The sequence below is a fragment of the Saccopteryx bilineata genome, chromosome 4, assembly GCF_036850765.1.
Source record: "Saccopteryx bilineata isolate mSacBil1 chromosome 4, mSacBil1_pri_phased_curated, whole genome shotgun sequence".
In the NCBI taxonomy this organism is placed as follows: Eukaryota; Metazoa; Chordata; class Mammalia; order Chiroptera; family Emballonuridae; genus Saccopteryx; species Saccopteryx bilineata.
Window position 1 is genome coordinate 70,879,110 of NC_089493.1, and position 16,769 is coordinate 70,895,878.

Genomic DNA, 16,769 nt, shown 5'->3' on the forward strand with positions numbered 1-16,769 from the left:
CATATTTGAGCATAAGAGTCGATCAAGTAAAAGACTGTATGGTGACTTCTTGTTATAGCTCTATTTGATTTAAATCAACAAACAATCTTTAAACCTTATGATATACGAGGCATACAGATGAAAAATAGAACTTTGTTCCTCCCCACATGGTGTTCACAAATCAGTGGCACAACAAATGCAAAACCAATAATTACCATATATAGTTGTTGTAATGAAAGTACAATGTCCAATGTTTTTCCACAGAAGAAATTATTAACTTTTATGGAATGTTTGATCTGGGAAGAGGTCACAGAGGAGGTGGAACAGCATAATGGCCCACAAAGGGGAGCACTAGTTAGACAGGGAAAAGAAATAAAAAAATACAAAATCACAGAGGAATGACATAACCAGTGTTTTCAGAAACTTGAGTGACATGAAAATAGCCTAATCACAAGGTGAAAGGTGATAGTCAGTGAGACTAATGCAGAGAATTGAGGTCAGATCAGAGCAGGACTTCACCTTAAACATATGAAATCAAGCAAAGTATATTCTCTTATCAATATAAAAATAAAAATAACTTGGAAAATCCTGAAATATTTGATAATTAAATGGCATACTTCTAAATAGTCCCTGGGTCAAAAAAGGAAGTCTCAAAAAAACCCAGAAAATTATTTTAAACTTTTTAAAAATGAACAAGCAGCATATCAAAATGTGTTGGATGCGGTTATAGCTGTGCTTAGAAGAAAATTTCAGTACTAAATATTTACATTAAAAAAGATGAGGGATCTCAAATCAAATGTCTAAGTTTTATATTAAAATACAAGAGCATCAGACAATAAAATTGATTAAATAAAATGTAGAGAAAAAGTTAAAAAAAGGTTTATTTTTGGAAAGACCAATAAAATTGATAAACTTCTACCTAGATTGAACAAGAAAAATAGAAGACTATAGACCTTGTAGGTGGCAAGAGAATCCTACAAACAACTCAGTGTACATAAATTTCACAAGTCAAATAAGTTGGACCAATTCTTGAAAGAGATAAACTGCCAAAACTCAAGAAAAAAATAGTTAACCTAATTATTTTAAACATCTATTGAAGTAATTGAATTTTACTTATAAACTTTCCTAAAATGGAAAATTTCAGGCCTAGATGGTTTCATTGGTCAATTCTACCAAACATTTAGGAAAGATAACATTCAAATCTTCACAAGTTTTTCGCAAAACATAAGAGAAGAGAACATTTCCCAACTCATTTTAGGAAGTATTATCAGTTTTATCCTGATACCAAAACTAGAGAAAAACAACTCTGGAGAAATATACCTTATAAATAGTGATGTAAAGATCCTCACCAAATGTTAGCAAATCAAATCTAGCAATATATAACAAAAATAGTACATCAACACCGAGTAGAGCCTATCTCAGGAATTCAAAGCTGGTCAAATATTAGAAAATACAATTAGAAAAGTACTTCACCCTATCAACAGGTTAAAGAAGAAAAGCCTTATAAATGCAAACAGAAATAGCATATGATGAAGTTTAAATTCTATTTATAGTTTTTAAAAATTAAAAACTATCAGCAAACTGCGAACAGAAGGGAACTTCCCTAACTTTATGATGGCTAACAAGGGATTACATACACATGCACTTATGTGTGCACATGACTTAAAGCTAACGTCACACTTAATAGTGAAGGTTTGAATTCTCCCCCACCCCCACCCCCGCTACGACTGGGAACAAAGAAAGGCTGTCTGCTCTCATATTTGTACCCAAGATTACACTGGAAGTCCTGGCTAAAGCAATAGGACAAGAAATCACAATAAAAGGCAAATACATTTCAAAGTATGTTCTGGGTGTTATAAACATGGTCTGATATCCTCAAAAGATTAACAGTTACTCATGGAAAGTAGCAGCTAAGAATAAGCTAGATGGGTAGAAACACTTAAATTAAATGTAAAGACCTAATGTCAGCCACTTGTAGGAAAACATTAGTGATTAGTAAACCTCCAGTTTTCTTATGTATATAGCAGGGGTCGGGAACCTATGGCTCGGGAGCCAGATGTGGCTCTTTTGATGGCTGCATCTGGCTTGCAGATAGATCTTTAATAAAAAAAAATAATGTTAAAAATATAAAACATTCTTATGTATTACAATCCATTCATTTCCTACCGCTCATGTTCATGGTAGACAACACCAAATTTTTATTGGATAATGTACATGGGTCGTTGTATGGCTCTCACGGAATTACATTTTAAAATATGTGGCGTTCATGGCTCTCTCAGCCAAAATGGATCCTGACCCCTGGTATATAGTAAAGGCTGCCAAATATGGCTACATTTATATTAAAACAGACTCATTGACTAAACAATGAAAAAAAATCAGTTAACTACCTGGTTGCTTAATATAGAGGATATATGGCATCTAGTTTAATAATTTTCCATAGTTGTTTCAAATGATGTTAGCTGGGATTGCTGTTGTGGCCGCATGCCGTGGGTGACTAAGTTGAGTTAGAAAGTTCATGAGGTCTGTTTTAATTGTCTCGGACTTGGTGCCATTGACTAAGGTACTACAGTTATTCCCTCTGTAGCCTTTCTTTCCATGTAGTTCCTCTAAGGACCTACCACATCTCCAGCAAGAGAGCTTAGACTTCTGAAGGTACTGCGTTCCAGCTTTAAACATTTCTGTACATTGATTTCACCTAAGAAATAAAAATTAATTTACTTTTGGAAAAGTTTTTTAACTCTCATCGTTAAAATAAATTGAGGTGTCCAGACTTAAATTTGGAAAACATTTTTAACTTCACAAAAGTATTTTCCAAAAGTAACAAAGACTTCTATTTTTTAAATGCAAAAAACATGTTCTTAGAGAAATGTGTCTTAAAAGGAAAAAAGAAAAAATTTCCCCTAAGATTATAAACAGGCCACTTGGTTCAGTCATTATATTTCCTTCCTTCCTTCCTTCTTTCCTTCTTTCCTTTCTACCTTCCTTTCTTCCTTCCTTTTTTCTTCCTTTTTAGCTTTATAATTAGGAGTTATCATGTGTTACAATATTAAAAGTTCTAGCATTTCCTAAAGTGTTTGTGATATATTTCCTTGAAAAATTGGAGGTGAAAAAAGGTTACAATAGCAAACATTTAATAATATATCACTGTGTGGGGGGCAATCCTCTACAATAAATAATAAGAAATGATTAATATTCTCTGAGAATAAAAATTTTATATTCCATTATATTACAATCCATTGTACTTAGACTTTAAAAAGACCTAATGGTAACAAAATGACTTCTCATATTCAGCGTAGTTAAAAAATTCCCAAATATATAACCAACTAAAAAAGAAAAAGAGTCAACCATTAAAATTTTTGACTCAGTAATTTAGATTTTATTTGCAATATTGCCAAGTATATATATTTGTTAAAAGATTTCCCTTGATAATAAAATTGTAAACATTAAGTTAGTGTTTAAGAGCAAATAAGATAAATACTATATTCTTTTATATGTATTTGAATTGTTTTTTTTTAATTTCAGGAGAGTGTCAGGTGGAATCAACATTTTGATATAGAGCAGTCCAACATATAGGATTTCTTAAACTAATAATAGTTAATTTTCACTTTAAAGTTTTAACTAGAACTTTCACTCATGTACCTGTGTGCTTCAGAAATTAAGTTCTTTGTTAAATATTCATTGATTCTGGTTATTATCATACTTTATTTGTATGTTAATAATACATTTAATAAAATAGATGTTACCTCTAAGTTTGACTTATATTTAAGTTTTAAGTAGTATTAATTTCTCAATTTTTTTTTTTTATGATGAGTCTAGTGAGGAAACTCCAATATGTAGATACTCTCTCCTCCTATAAACTCTATGGAAAGTGTTCACTATCATTTTTTATTCCCAACTTCACCAGGCAGAACCACATTTGCAATGTCATAAGTGGTCTCAGAGAAAAGACAAAAGCCCAAGGTGCCAACAATAAGACATAGTTACAGAGTTACAATAAGTCAGAGGCTGTAAGGATTCTTCTGTTTATATTGGGCCCACGTGGAGAATCCAGGATAATCTCTACCTCTCAAGATCCTTAATCACATCTGCAAAGTCCCGTTTACCATGTAAAGCAACATATTCATAGGTTCAGGAGATTAGGATGTGGACCTCTTTGCAGGCCACTAACAGTCTTCTTGCTGCTCTCCCAGTCTCAGTGCCCACCGCATGGTCCCAAAGCCACTACCACCGGTTTCAGCTGTTTGTCATGGTAACACCCCACTTCAGATACCAATTTATCTATTGCTAAATAACAAACTACTGCAAAATGTAGTGTTTTAACATAACAACTATTACTTCTCACTATTCTTTGTTTAAAAATTCTTTGCTTAGTTGTTTTTTGTTTTGTTTTGTTTTGTTTTGCTCCCCATGTGTGGAAGGGTCACTTCTGCAGCTGCATTCAGCTGACCTCACTCAGTTGCCCAGTGTGGGAAGGGCGTGAGCCCAAGCAAAGTAGCGTTCTGCAGCGGAGGCAGACTCTCAAGAAGCTGACAGCTGGAGGTTGCTGACCTCGGTCCTTGCTATTGGGCAGCAAGCCCTTTTTGGAGGTGGATCTAGCGAGGCAGCATATCTCTGCTTACCACAATCCTCCTCTTGCTCCCCGTATATGTATTTCTCCATATGTGTGAAGGCTCCTTCCTGCACTTTTCCTGTGGGGAACTTAGGAGATGGAGTAAGTGGATGAACTATGGTCCCTCCTGCTGCAGTCAGGCTGGGGAATACAATCAACATTTGACATCTTCCCGCCCCACCATCACTCTAGATCTCCTCACCCTCCAGTACCACTTCTGCGGCTGTGGGTGCTCACCTGGTATTGTAAGCCAGACCCTCATTCCCTGAGGGGCCCGAGTTTGTGCCATCATGTATTGAATATTTTTCAAGGTGGGGTTGCTATTCTTATTCATCACAATCACAACTGGTCAGTGTACCACATGGGCTCCACACCTAACCAGTCCTTTCTGCACCAATTGTGTTATTGGATCCCTACTTCCTCCTGATGGTCAGAGTTAATTAACACTGGCAAGACTGTGATTTCTTTTTTTGTCTGCTGACCTCCTGACACAGAAATCCAAAGGACCCAGGTGGCAGCTGCAGCTTACTATCCATGGGATTTTTGCTGTATTTCTTGGTAAAAGCATGTCCCCTTTAAGGGCCAAGACCTCTTACTATGCAGAGTTCAGAGTGTAAAGATAGAAAGCACAAAGTATCCTAAGGGTCATTAGAAGTGATTGTGATGCTGGGCAGGGCGGGGGGGGGGGGGGGTTCTTCTACCCCTTGGTTTCTAGACCTCTATTTTTTGTTTGTTTGTTTCAGGACACAATACCATATAAAGGTACCGTACTTGATTTAGTACATATAATACATATTGGAGTATAGCACCCCATCCTTGCAAAGGATCTTTGAACTGGTGTTCAAATATGACATCAGCAGGTTGTTTTCATGCTCTTTCAGACTGGCAGTTCCCGGCTGGTGACATGGAACCACGATTTCTCTTCCCACACATTGGTCCATTCAAACTGGTCTCCTTCTTATTTCTCAAACAAACCCAATATGTTGGTGCCTCGGGACCTTTGTACATCTTGTTCCCTTTCCTTAGAACAATATTCTCTTAATTACCTGTATGGCTCCCTTTCTCCACTTTTACTCAGGTTTCTGCTCAAGTTTACTTTATCAAAGAGGCTTTCCCAGACAACCCTATTTAAAGTAGCATTTCTTTCCTGAGCCAGTCACTGTCTGTCCTTCACTCTGCTTTACTTTCCTTTTTAAAACGTATTACCTGGCATGCTATATCCATTGCCTAGACAAGAACCTGGCGCATTGTAGGCTCCCAAAATTCTTTGTTGAATGGATGGATGAATCCCAGGACTTTCCTTTGCTTCTTGATGCTTTTCTTCCTTTTGGGTTTTTTTCTTTCTCCATTTGGCTGGAAACAGCCTGCAGAATCTTCTTACACATCTTCCTCTCAAGAAGGGTTTGCAGGAGGCAAAATTTTTGAGACTTTATCTTTTTTCTATACTCACACTTTACTGATTATACAACTGGAAATAGAATCTAGTGCAAAACTGTTTTCACTTCAAATTATGATGTTACTCCATTGTCTTCCAGGCTCAATGTTCTTTTGAGGAGTCCTCTGACATCCTGAATCTTGGTCTTTATAAGACCTGCCCCCTCTTTTTGAAAACTTTGGTTATTTCCTCTTGGCCTATAGTGCTGAAATTCCTTGATAATAAGCCTTAGTTTGGGCCTTTTTGTTTGTTTGTTTGCTTTTTCCATTCTAAAGACCTCTGTCCTTCAGTTTTAGGAATTAAAAAAATATTTTTTCCCCACAATTCTCATTCTCTCTCTAATTCCTTGAATGATGAGGAACCTCATGGAGTGGTCCTTAATCATATTTTTTCTTCTTTTTTCCATTTCTTTGACTTTATATATCTTCAAGTGGAAAAAGACATTTCATCATGTGTTTAGAAATTACCTTTACTAAGGAAGCCAAAACACAGTTTTGTTTTTTGACTAGCTATTCACTCTAGTTACAGTAGCAAAATCACTGAATAAAGATTCTGAGGTCATCGACAATAAATGAATCAGCCAGGTTTGGTGTGAATATTATAGCAGTGTTCTATAATAAATATGTAATGAGATAAATATCATAACAATAACTAACATGGCTCTGGCTGTTTAGCTCAGTTGGTTAGAGCATTGTTCTAAAACACCAAGGTTATGGATTCAAGTGCCGGTCAGGGCACACACAGGAAGCAACCAATGAATGCACAATTAAGTGGAACAACAAATGAGTGCTTCTCTCTCCCTCTTTCTCCCTCTCTTTTTCTCTCTCTCCTTTCATCTGTCTCTCTAAAAGCAATCAATTAAAAGAAACAATAACATATAAAATAAGATTGCATTTGGCAGTGTAAAAGGAATAATATGGGAACCTCAGGATTGAAAGTAATTTGAAAAGCAGAGCTTTGGTCCATCTCAGCAATTCAGCTAGAAGCTCAATTTCATAATGGTAATGTGAAATAAATGTATCAATTAATAAACAATGCATGAATAGACTTCCTCATTCTACCTAACTTAATGCTCTTTTATTCTTTGTGAATTTATGGTAAATGGGATACAAATAATCTCTAACATTCTCCTTAACAAAAAAGGGTAATAGTGAGTACAAACATTATTGTCAGTAAATGTCTTTCCCCTCAAGGATGTTTATTAAATATAAAGTAACGCATAGCCTATGGTTTCAATTGCAACTTTGAAATAAGGTTGAACTTTATTTGGAATCTACAATTTTCTATTACCATGCTTTTTTTGTCTCCCAACAAAACATTGAATTTGTACTGAGTTTTTATTTCAGCAATCACATTTTTAATTTCCAGGGTCTCTTTTCTATTGCATGTGCTTTTTCATACTATCCCATTTCTATTTTGTAGATAGAATATACTTTTTTTCCTGAAGGTATTTATTTTTTTCTTTGTTCTCTGCTAGTGTTTCCGTTGGATTTTTTCTTCTCTTTATTAATGGGCCCCTCTTTTTATTAGGAGGCTTAAATATCAAGTGATACTTGGTTATTTTTCATAAATATGATTTTTGGCTGGTTGTCTTCAATGTAGATTTATCAAGCGTTTAGCCAAACTTTTAAATAGGGTCTTTTAATTGTCAGTATTTGGAGGCAAACATTTGGTTAAAGTATCACTTGCAGTAATGTGAAGACAGAAAATATAGCTAATGCATTTATGGCATTTGGTGAGATTTTGAGGCAGTAATTTTGAAAGACTATGTTGGCTGCTATTAGCTGTAATTGATAAGGTACTTAAAGAAAGAGATACACTAAAAAATAAAGTGGTGGATATGCAAATGGGATTGAAAGGGAACATAAAGCCTAGGATATACAGGGCTGAATGAAATTGTTTCTCACCAAATTAAATGTGTCATCATTAAATACAACCGAAGGGCAAAGACCAAGGCCAGAGTACTTCTACTATAGTGGCCTCAGGGAAAAGACCAAATAAAGACCAAATAAAGGAGTGTAGATTATACACTCATTTTTTAAGACCTCTAAAAGAATTATGAAGATGCCTTTCAGCTGAACCAAAGTATGCCTAAAATGATTAAGGAAATGAGAAGCTTAGTATGCTCAAGACAAAGTCATGGGCATGACACTTTGAGCATCTCAGGCTGAACTAGTTAGTGACTGTCTCTCTGACTTCTTATAAGTAAGTGGTCTTCCAGACCTTCACTCCTCCAAAATCTCCCATACTGGGTGAACCCTAATTCTTTATTAAATCTCTGTATTCACATAATACTTATAATGAATCTGCTTTCCTCACCAATACTTATAATGAATCTATCTTCCCTATAAAAGAGTCAGAGGTAAAAATAAAATATATTACTGTATTAGAAGGTGCAAATCCAGGCTGGTAAAAGGAAGAAAGGAAGGAAGATAGACTAACAAGGATGGGAAGCAAATGCACACTGATAAATTACCGTATAGCGCTTGATACGGTTCATGAAAAGCCATGAAGAGACACTGCCAATCATTTGGCAAGCACCCTTGCTTAGTCACATGGTACACTTCTGGACAAAAGGGTGAAACAACTATGCCTTAAAACAGTCCATTAGAAAAAAGGATAGCAATTTATCTGACAGCTTCTTCTAGTCCATTGATTCAGAGTGCATCATTGAGCTCTTCTGACAGTCACTGGGAAACCCTGTGGCATCGTACTTTCTAGTGTCCACAAGTGTTGGGATGGGCCAAGGATTGTGAGCATGTGGCTAGTTGACCTCAGGCAAAGGAATCACACAAGCCTGCCAGTAGGTCACTTTGTAGGGTGGTAGCTATGGCAAAGCAAATAGTTGATGGCTAATCAAGTGTTTGATGCTGTCATAAACAGCAAGGCCAGGAATCTGAGAAGGTGCTTGAGGAAGATGTGTCTGATACTGTATCCAAGGATAAAATATTTATTGGCACAATAATGCTGTGTAATAAACAGCTATACAACTTCAGAAGCATGATAACTGACATCCTTTGCTCACACATCTGAAACCTGGTAGGTGTCAGTTAGGGGGCTCTGCTGATCTTGGCTGGGATGACTCATGTATCTCGAGTGTTTGAATGGCTCGCAGCCAATCTAAACAGAAGTCAGCTAGGGTGACCAGGGTAACCTGGCAGTACTCCACATGTGTCACAGCCTCAGACTAACCCAAGCATGCATGTGCTATGGCAACATAAGCAGAAGAGTTAAGTGGAAATATGCTAGATGTTATAAAAATGCATATGGCCCAGTATCAGAGAGGGTACTTCAAAGAAGCATAAAAAAGGACCATGAATACAGGGGGAAAAGTAAAGAATTAAGGCCATCTTTGCAGGGTGTTATGCCAAAGAAAAAATAAGACAAGTACAGTCAATTCGCAGTTCTAACAGGTATTGTTATCATTTTGAGGGCAAGAACTTGAGATTTTTATCTAGCTTTAGTTGTAAATTAGGCTCTTATAAATTATGAGAGTCATCTTTCTTTTGGTATACATTATACTAGTTATATTAGTTTTAGGTGTACAATATAGTTATTTGACATTTTTATACCTTAAAATGTGATCACCCCACTAATTCTAGTAATCATCTGTCATCATGTAAACTTATCACAATATTCTTGACTACATATATTCCCTTCACCTTTTCTCAACCATCCCCGTCCCCTGTCCCCTCTCCTCTGGCAGCCATCCCTTTGGTCTGTTTCTATGTGGTCATCTTTCTTATGCCAAGTGGTGGCAAATGAGTGATAGAATTGCTCTTTTTTCCCTCCCATTAAGGAAAATGTTAGTTGTTTGTAGAGCCAATTAAATGGCAATAGATTTTGGCTCAGGGAAGTCCAAATCTAGCCCAGAGAAGTCTAACTTTGGCTTGCTTAAATCAATTCAGGTATTCCTCTGTCCCCGTGCTAAGTTCTAAAGAGTAAAAAATCCATTTTAATTCCATTCTTGTAAAATAACTACTAAATAGCAAGCCAGTTAGTTCATTTGGCTAAGATTATGGGTCAATCAAGTCCAAACTTAATCTACATCCTTTTCATGTATATAATAACAAAATGGTGACCTCAGCGAACCAGTAAGAAGTCCCAGATTCTAGACCAAGTTCTACTGCTATTTGTGACCTGTGGACAAGTTAACCTCTTTGGGCCTCAGTTTCCACATTTATATAAAATCAGGGATTACTATATATAATATTCCAAATGTCCTATTTTTACAGGATGTTAGTAGCCATTACTTATTCAATAAAGTTTAAGAAATACCAGCTTAAATCCAGTTCAAAATGTTTACTTCAGGACTTTTTAGCACTTTTATGCAGTGCCTTTTGAATCTCTGAGAATATAATGTGCGGCAAATCTTTCATCAACCTGTGCTTTCATTAAACATGTGTCTCACTGCACATACTTTTGGGGAATGTACTGTTATTTCTAGCATCCCCATGGGTGAATTTATCAGTCAGGGTCCCAGGAACAAAGAGGGCAACTTCAAATGGGGACATTTAAATAAAAGAATATGATGAAATGACTATTTACAAAGGTATAGGCGGGATTTAGGGAAACCAACAAGGAGTTATGACCTACCCTGGGGCTAGTAACACCTGGGAGCCATTATTACCCCTCAATGAAAAGGGCTAAAGGGAGGAACCTGAAACTAGAGACGGTAACTGGAGTAAGTGCTTGGAAAGATGGCCATCGGTAGAGGGACACAGCCAATCTATGGTGACCTGGCAGGAACGGAGGCAGAAGGAAGTACGTACAAATCCATTTTCTTTTCAGCCTCTAATGCCCTGCTGGTGCTTCTCTGTTGAAACCAGCCAAAAGCTAGAGGGCAAGGGAACCTACCTAACAGACCAGAGGGAAGAATGGAAGAGTGGGGTATTCCGAGGGGCTAACAGAAGCTATATACCACACTGTAGGGCTCCGTTCACAAGGAGCTGGGTCAGGTGATTAGATGATGTCCTCAGGACTCAGTCTACCTCTCCACTTTGCTCTCCTTTGCTGGCTTCATTCCAAGGCAGGCTCTTGCCATCTGCAGCACAGAAGCCAGGAGCTCTAAGGTTATCACAGTCTACAATTCCAAATGTAGACATACTCAATTCCATAAAGAGTATGTATAGATATACATAAAAAGAATATGTATGTATATAAATATATTCACACACACACATATAGAGCACTCTTGTACACTTACTGTATGACAGGTGCTGTTGAAAATCAACTTAGAGACATTAAATTATCCTATAAGGAAGTGACTGCATTACCCTAAAATGATGAAAAAACTGAGATGACTGTTCAGTGGAAAAAAGCTGAGATTTAGATTCAGATAGTCTAGCTCTACAGCCTGTGCTTGTAACCACTGCACCATAGTACTTCTTGAAAAATAAGCTCTATCTCCGATAACATCTATACCACTTATATACAGGATTTTGAGTCATGTGCTCAACACTGCATCAATCACTGGGCACTTTGCTTGCTAAACTGAGCTGTATGTCCACTTATGACAGGACCCCATGATGGCTAGCAATTTCTCCTTAAAAAAAGATGCCAGACATATGCACAAAGCAACAAATGTCCACAATAGACAGTGTAGACTTAGAGAAATAGCCCTAGAAACGGGAGCTACAATTCTAATTTGACTTATGTTTGTCATTAACTTTAAGCAAATTACTTATTACTTCATTGTCAGCAAGGGGATTCTGATTCCATTTGCCTCCAAACATGACAGTGAGTACAGTTGGAAAGATACAGGAGGATCGCTACACAGATGTCTAAATATATCTAATTACATAGATGTAAAAATGAGATATGCTGAACTTGAGCAAATAACTTCTTAGCTAATTTCTGTCAACACTATCTCTGAAATTCCCTTAAAAATAACTTCCTTTTCAAAAATACAAAGTAAGTCTGACCAAGCAGTGGTGCAGTGGATAGAACATCAGCCTGGGATGCTAAGGACCCGGTTCAAAACCCCATGGTCACCAGACCAAGGTCGCTGGCTTGAGCAAGGGGCCACTGGCATGGCTGGAGCCCCCCAGTCAAGGCATATATGAGAATGTAATGAACAACTAAGGTGCCCATAAGTTGATGCTTCTCATCTCTCTCCCTTCCTGTCTGTCTCTATTTCTCTCTAAAAAATAAATTAAAAAAAAAGAGGTAAATAAATGAAGACTAAGTTTTTAAACTGACCTTGCAGATAATACACATGAATATTTTCTGAGAATAAAGAAAGCACAACTACAACTTTATTGATTTTAGCAAAATAAAATAACATACATTGCTTTTTAAAAACTAATGAGTAATTTTTCCTGTTTCGTTGTCTCCAGAGCATTTGGCATTTTTTATCAGCTGGTACATAAAAGAGTAGAAAAATAAAAGATTGTCATATTGTCCTTTGTATTTCTCTTTTAAGACATCAGTATGGTAGTCTACCAGGAAGTAGTAAATGGCTTCAATGGTGGAGAGGAAGGTGTCTGGCTTTCCTTTCTGATGGCGCCAAAAGCAAGTTCTTCTTGTTTTTAACTCAACTTGTAACAACCCTGCCAAAAACAAGAAAAGTGTAAATTTTTCTTAACCACAGGGTATGACACAAAAATGATTTCTGTTCAGAATTTTTTTAAAAGCACAGATTAATTCCCTCAATCCCAATGTAAAATAAGATATTGTCTTAAATGTATTAAGATATATACATACAAAAGCAATATAAAATACAGAATGATATCCTATATATGACAGTTACCTGTAAGTAACTGGACCTTACAGTAACAGTAATAGGGGAAAGTATATAGTTAACATTTAAGAGATTAATCTCTTTCTATCTTCTACCTACCACTGTCTTTTATTTTTAATTTTGACCTGTGGCAGAACTAAATTTACCAAATTTCAGGAGGATTTCATTTCCTTAGAAAACTGACGTTTAAAACATCATTCTGGGCCCTGGCTTGTTGGCTCAGTGGTAGAGCATCAGCCCACCATGTAGATGTCCCAGGTTCAATTCCCTGTCTGGGCACACAGAAGAAGTGATTATCTTCTTCTCCACCACTTCTTCTCTCCCTTGTCTCTATCTCTCTCTTCCTCTCCCACAGCTATGGCTCAGTTGGAGCAAGTTGGACCTGGGCACTGAGGATGGCTCGATGTGCTCACCTCAGGCGCTAAAATAGCTTGGTTGCCAAGCAACAGAGCAACAGCCCCAGATAAGCAGAGTATCATCCCACAGGGGGCTTGCTGAGTGGATCCTAGTTAAGGTGCATGTGGGAGTCTGTCTCTCTGCCTCCCTGCTTCTCACGTGAGAAAAAACAAAAACAAAATAAATAAAAATAAAGAGGAGATGGTGGCTTCTAACCCATATTAGGAACCCCTTAATCATCAAAGATTTCCTACTATCACACTTCACTTTAACCTAAAAGTGACCTCAGAAATGTAGCATACAATGACAAGAAATAAATAATATTAAAAGAATTAAGAGATACAGAGGATTAAATGTCTAATAGGAGTCCAGGGGGAGAGAACAAAGAGAATAAAAGAGAGTGTGTGTTTAAAGAGATAAGTATAATTTTTTTAGAAACTATTTAAAAAATGCAACTCCACAGAAACATGAAATGTATCTTAAGCAGAATAAATGGAGAAAGCAGTGCCTATGTCCATCACACAGTAATGTAATTGCAAAAGAGCAAAGATAAAGAGATTTTAAGTAACTGAGGAGCAGAGCACATACAAAAGAATAATAATCAGAATGACAGAGAACTTTCCATTAGTAACAACAGAATATGAAGGACACTGAAATAAAATCTTCAAAGTGTCAAGAGAAAATAACTGGCAACCTAAAACTGCAGACCCAGCCAAACAAAATATCAAGGACAAGAGTGAAAAACAGTAATAGGCAAACAAAACTTAAACATATGCCAACAGATGAATCAATGAAAAGAATTTCTAAAGCATGCATTTCAGGGAAGATAATATGAGTTAAAAGAATGGTTAGCGCCTGACTAGGCAGTGGCGCAGTGGATAGAGCATCGGACTGAGATGCAGAGGAACCAGGTTCGAGACCCTGAGGTTGCCAGCTTGAGCACGGGCCATTCTGGTTTGAGCAAAGCTCACCAGCTTGGACCCAATGTTGCTGGCTTGAGCAACGGGTTACTTGGTCTGCTGTAGCCCCACTGTCAAGGCACATATGAGAAAGCAATCAATGAACAACTATGGTGTCGCAATAAAAAACTAATAATTGATGCTTCTCGTCTCTCTCCATTCCTGTCTGTCTGTCCCTATCTACTATCCCTCTCTCTGACTCTCTGTCTCTGTAAAAAAAAAAAAAAAAAAAAAATGGTGAGCAAAGAAAATTATAAACATCTATACATCTATGCAAATCCAAATAAATACTGCATGTATAACAACCAAAACAATAATATATAATTCCTGGGCTAAAAATAACAGAACAAAAATAATAAAGAAAACAATAACACTGTCAACTAGGAGAAGGTTGAGCAGAGCTTAAGTATACTAAGTCCTTAGTGTATTCAAAAGGAGAGGTTAAAATGTTTGACTTTGAATTTTATTAAGTTACATATGCAAAGTACAATTCTCTAAAAGAATAAAAACAGAAATATTAAAATGTGGAATAAAAAACTTGACCATTAAAAGAAAAACTAGGACCTAGAAATAACACAACTGAAAACTGGAGGCAGACAACACCAAGCCTAAACTCACCCAGCTCTACAAACAATACATTCAAACACACAGACATAATGAGAAGACAGAGAAGTGCAATCTAAATGAAACCACAAGAGAAACCTCCAGGAAATGAACCAAGTGATATGGAAATAACCAAACTTCTGAATGCAGAGTTTAAAATAATGATTGTAAGGATGCTTAGGGATTTAGAACAATGATGGTCATTATGAACACCTAAAAAAAGAGATAGCAAGTATAAAAAAAATTGAAATACTAAAAAAGAATTAAAAATGGGATGGATGGAGCTGAGGACTGAATCAGCGAGTTGGTGGACAAGTTGAATGAAGGCATGGAAGCAGACAAGAAAAAAGAAGAGACTCAAAAAGTCGGATGAAACTCTTAGAGAGCTCTGTGACATAATAAAGAGAAATAACATCTGCACCATAGGGGTTCATGAAGAAGAAGAGAAAGAACAAGGGATAGAGACTTGTTCAATCATATCATAGCTGAAAACTTCCCTAAATTAATGTAGGAAAAACTCTCACAAGTTCAAAAAGCACAGAGAACTTCATTAAAGAGAAACCAAAAAAAATCTCCACCAAGACACATCATAATTAAAATACCAAAGCTAAGGGATAAACAGAAAATATTAAAAGCTGCTTGAGAAAAAAAGTCTATCACCTACAAAGGAGCACCCATAAGGATGACATCCGACTTCTCAACAGAAAACCTTGAAGCCAGAAGAAAATTGCAAGAAATATTCAAAGTAATGCAGAACAAGAACCTACTACCAAGACTACATTAGCCAGAAAGGCTATCATTTAAAATTGAAGGAGAGGTCAGAGTAATGGTGGGGTAGGAAGCGATACAGATAAATCTCCCCCAAAACTCAACAAGATCTTCAACCAGAAACAGAAAAACCTATACTTGGAGCTTCCAGATGCTTCGCAATACACCCAAAGGTATGATTGAGTGAAAAATTGGCTAAATATATAACCAAACCCCGAAGGAAATAGGGAGTAAGAAATGCTCCGCCTTCCTCACTAACTTAAACAGGGCAGCTTTCTCTGGTAACTGTGAATATAGAAACTGAGGCGGGCAAAGGGGGTGAATAGATCCAGACTGCAACACGAACGGCCGAACCAGGCTGTGGCACGGAGATCCAAGCCGAGGAAAATCTGATCCTGTGGCAACCCGGGCAATACAAGATAACACTCGCGCCAAACCCAAACAAAGAAAGACAAGCGGAGCGGCCATTTTACCCGGTCTCCTGGTCGGTGCGCAGTTAGTGGGCGAGAATTTCTTCCTAGGCCCCGAGAGTGGGTGCCCGTGTTGCCCCACAGAGAGGCAGGGTCAGAGGCCTTTCTGTGGGCCGAGGGCAGAGTCTCTGGGCAGCCCCAGCGCCCTGGGAAAGCCACGCACGGGAGGGAGTGAGAACTAATTCCAACGGTGGAGATTTTCCGTGCTGGAGGGTGTTTCACTCAGAGGGAAACGCGGCCGGCCTCATATCCTGGTTTGCGCGCGCAGATAAGGAGTGAGCGATTCCTCCGAGTGCCTCGGCAGTGCGCGCCCGTGTTATCGCACAGAGGGGCAGAGTCAGGGGCCTTTGTGTGGGCCAAAGTGGAATCTCGGGCCGCCCCAGCGCCTTGCAAAAGTCGCGCACGGGGACGGAGTGAGACTCAATTCCAACGCTGCAACTTTTCCCTGCGGTTGGAGTTTCAATCAGAGCGTGAGACTGCTGGCCGGATATCCTGGTCGCAGACAGTGAGTGAGAGTTTCCTCCAAGCACCCCGGAAGTGGGCGCCCGCTTGTGTTACCGGACAGAGTGGCAGAGCCAGAGGTCTTTGAGTGGGCAGAAAGCCCGCCTGATTATGCTAGCAGCTCTGACTGACTGAGCCTTACCCAGAGCCCTGTGCTGAGTGGAAATAGAGTGGTGAGTTGCCAGCTCTTTGAGCCTCTTACTATCCAGGCAGAGGCAGCAGCAACCCCATAGCTGGATTATCAGCCTACTAATTGAGGAAGGAAAGACTAGGAGAAAGGCTCCAGGAACATGGACTCTCTCACTGT

The 16,769-nt window shown here is 37.9% G+C and overlaps 1 protein-coding gene across 2 annotated transcripts in view; it reads right to left on the reverse strand.

The window, feature by feature from the left end:
- Positions 1-12,273: 12,273 nt before the first annotated feature.
- Positions 12,274-16,769, reverse strand: part of DTWD1 (DTW domain containing 1) — a 42,542-nt gene continuing 38,046 nt past the window's right edge. For both annotated transcript variants that reach the window (XM_066274107.1, XM_066274109.1), the window contains exon 6: positions 12,274-12,574. In XM_066274107.1, the coding sequence (XP_066130204.1) occupies positions 12,327-12,574 (248 nt within the window). In that variant the 3' untranslated portion in view covers positions 12,274-12,326. The remainder of the gene's footprint in view (positions 12,575-16,769) is intronic.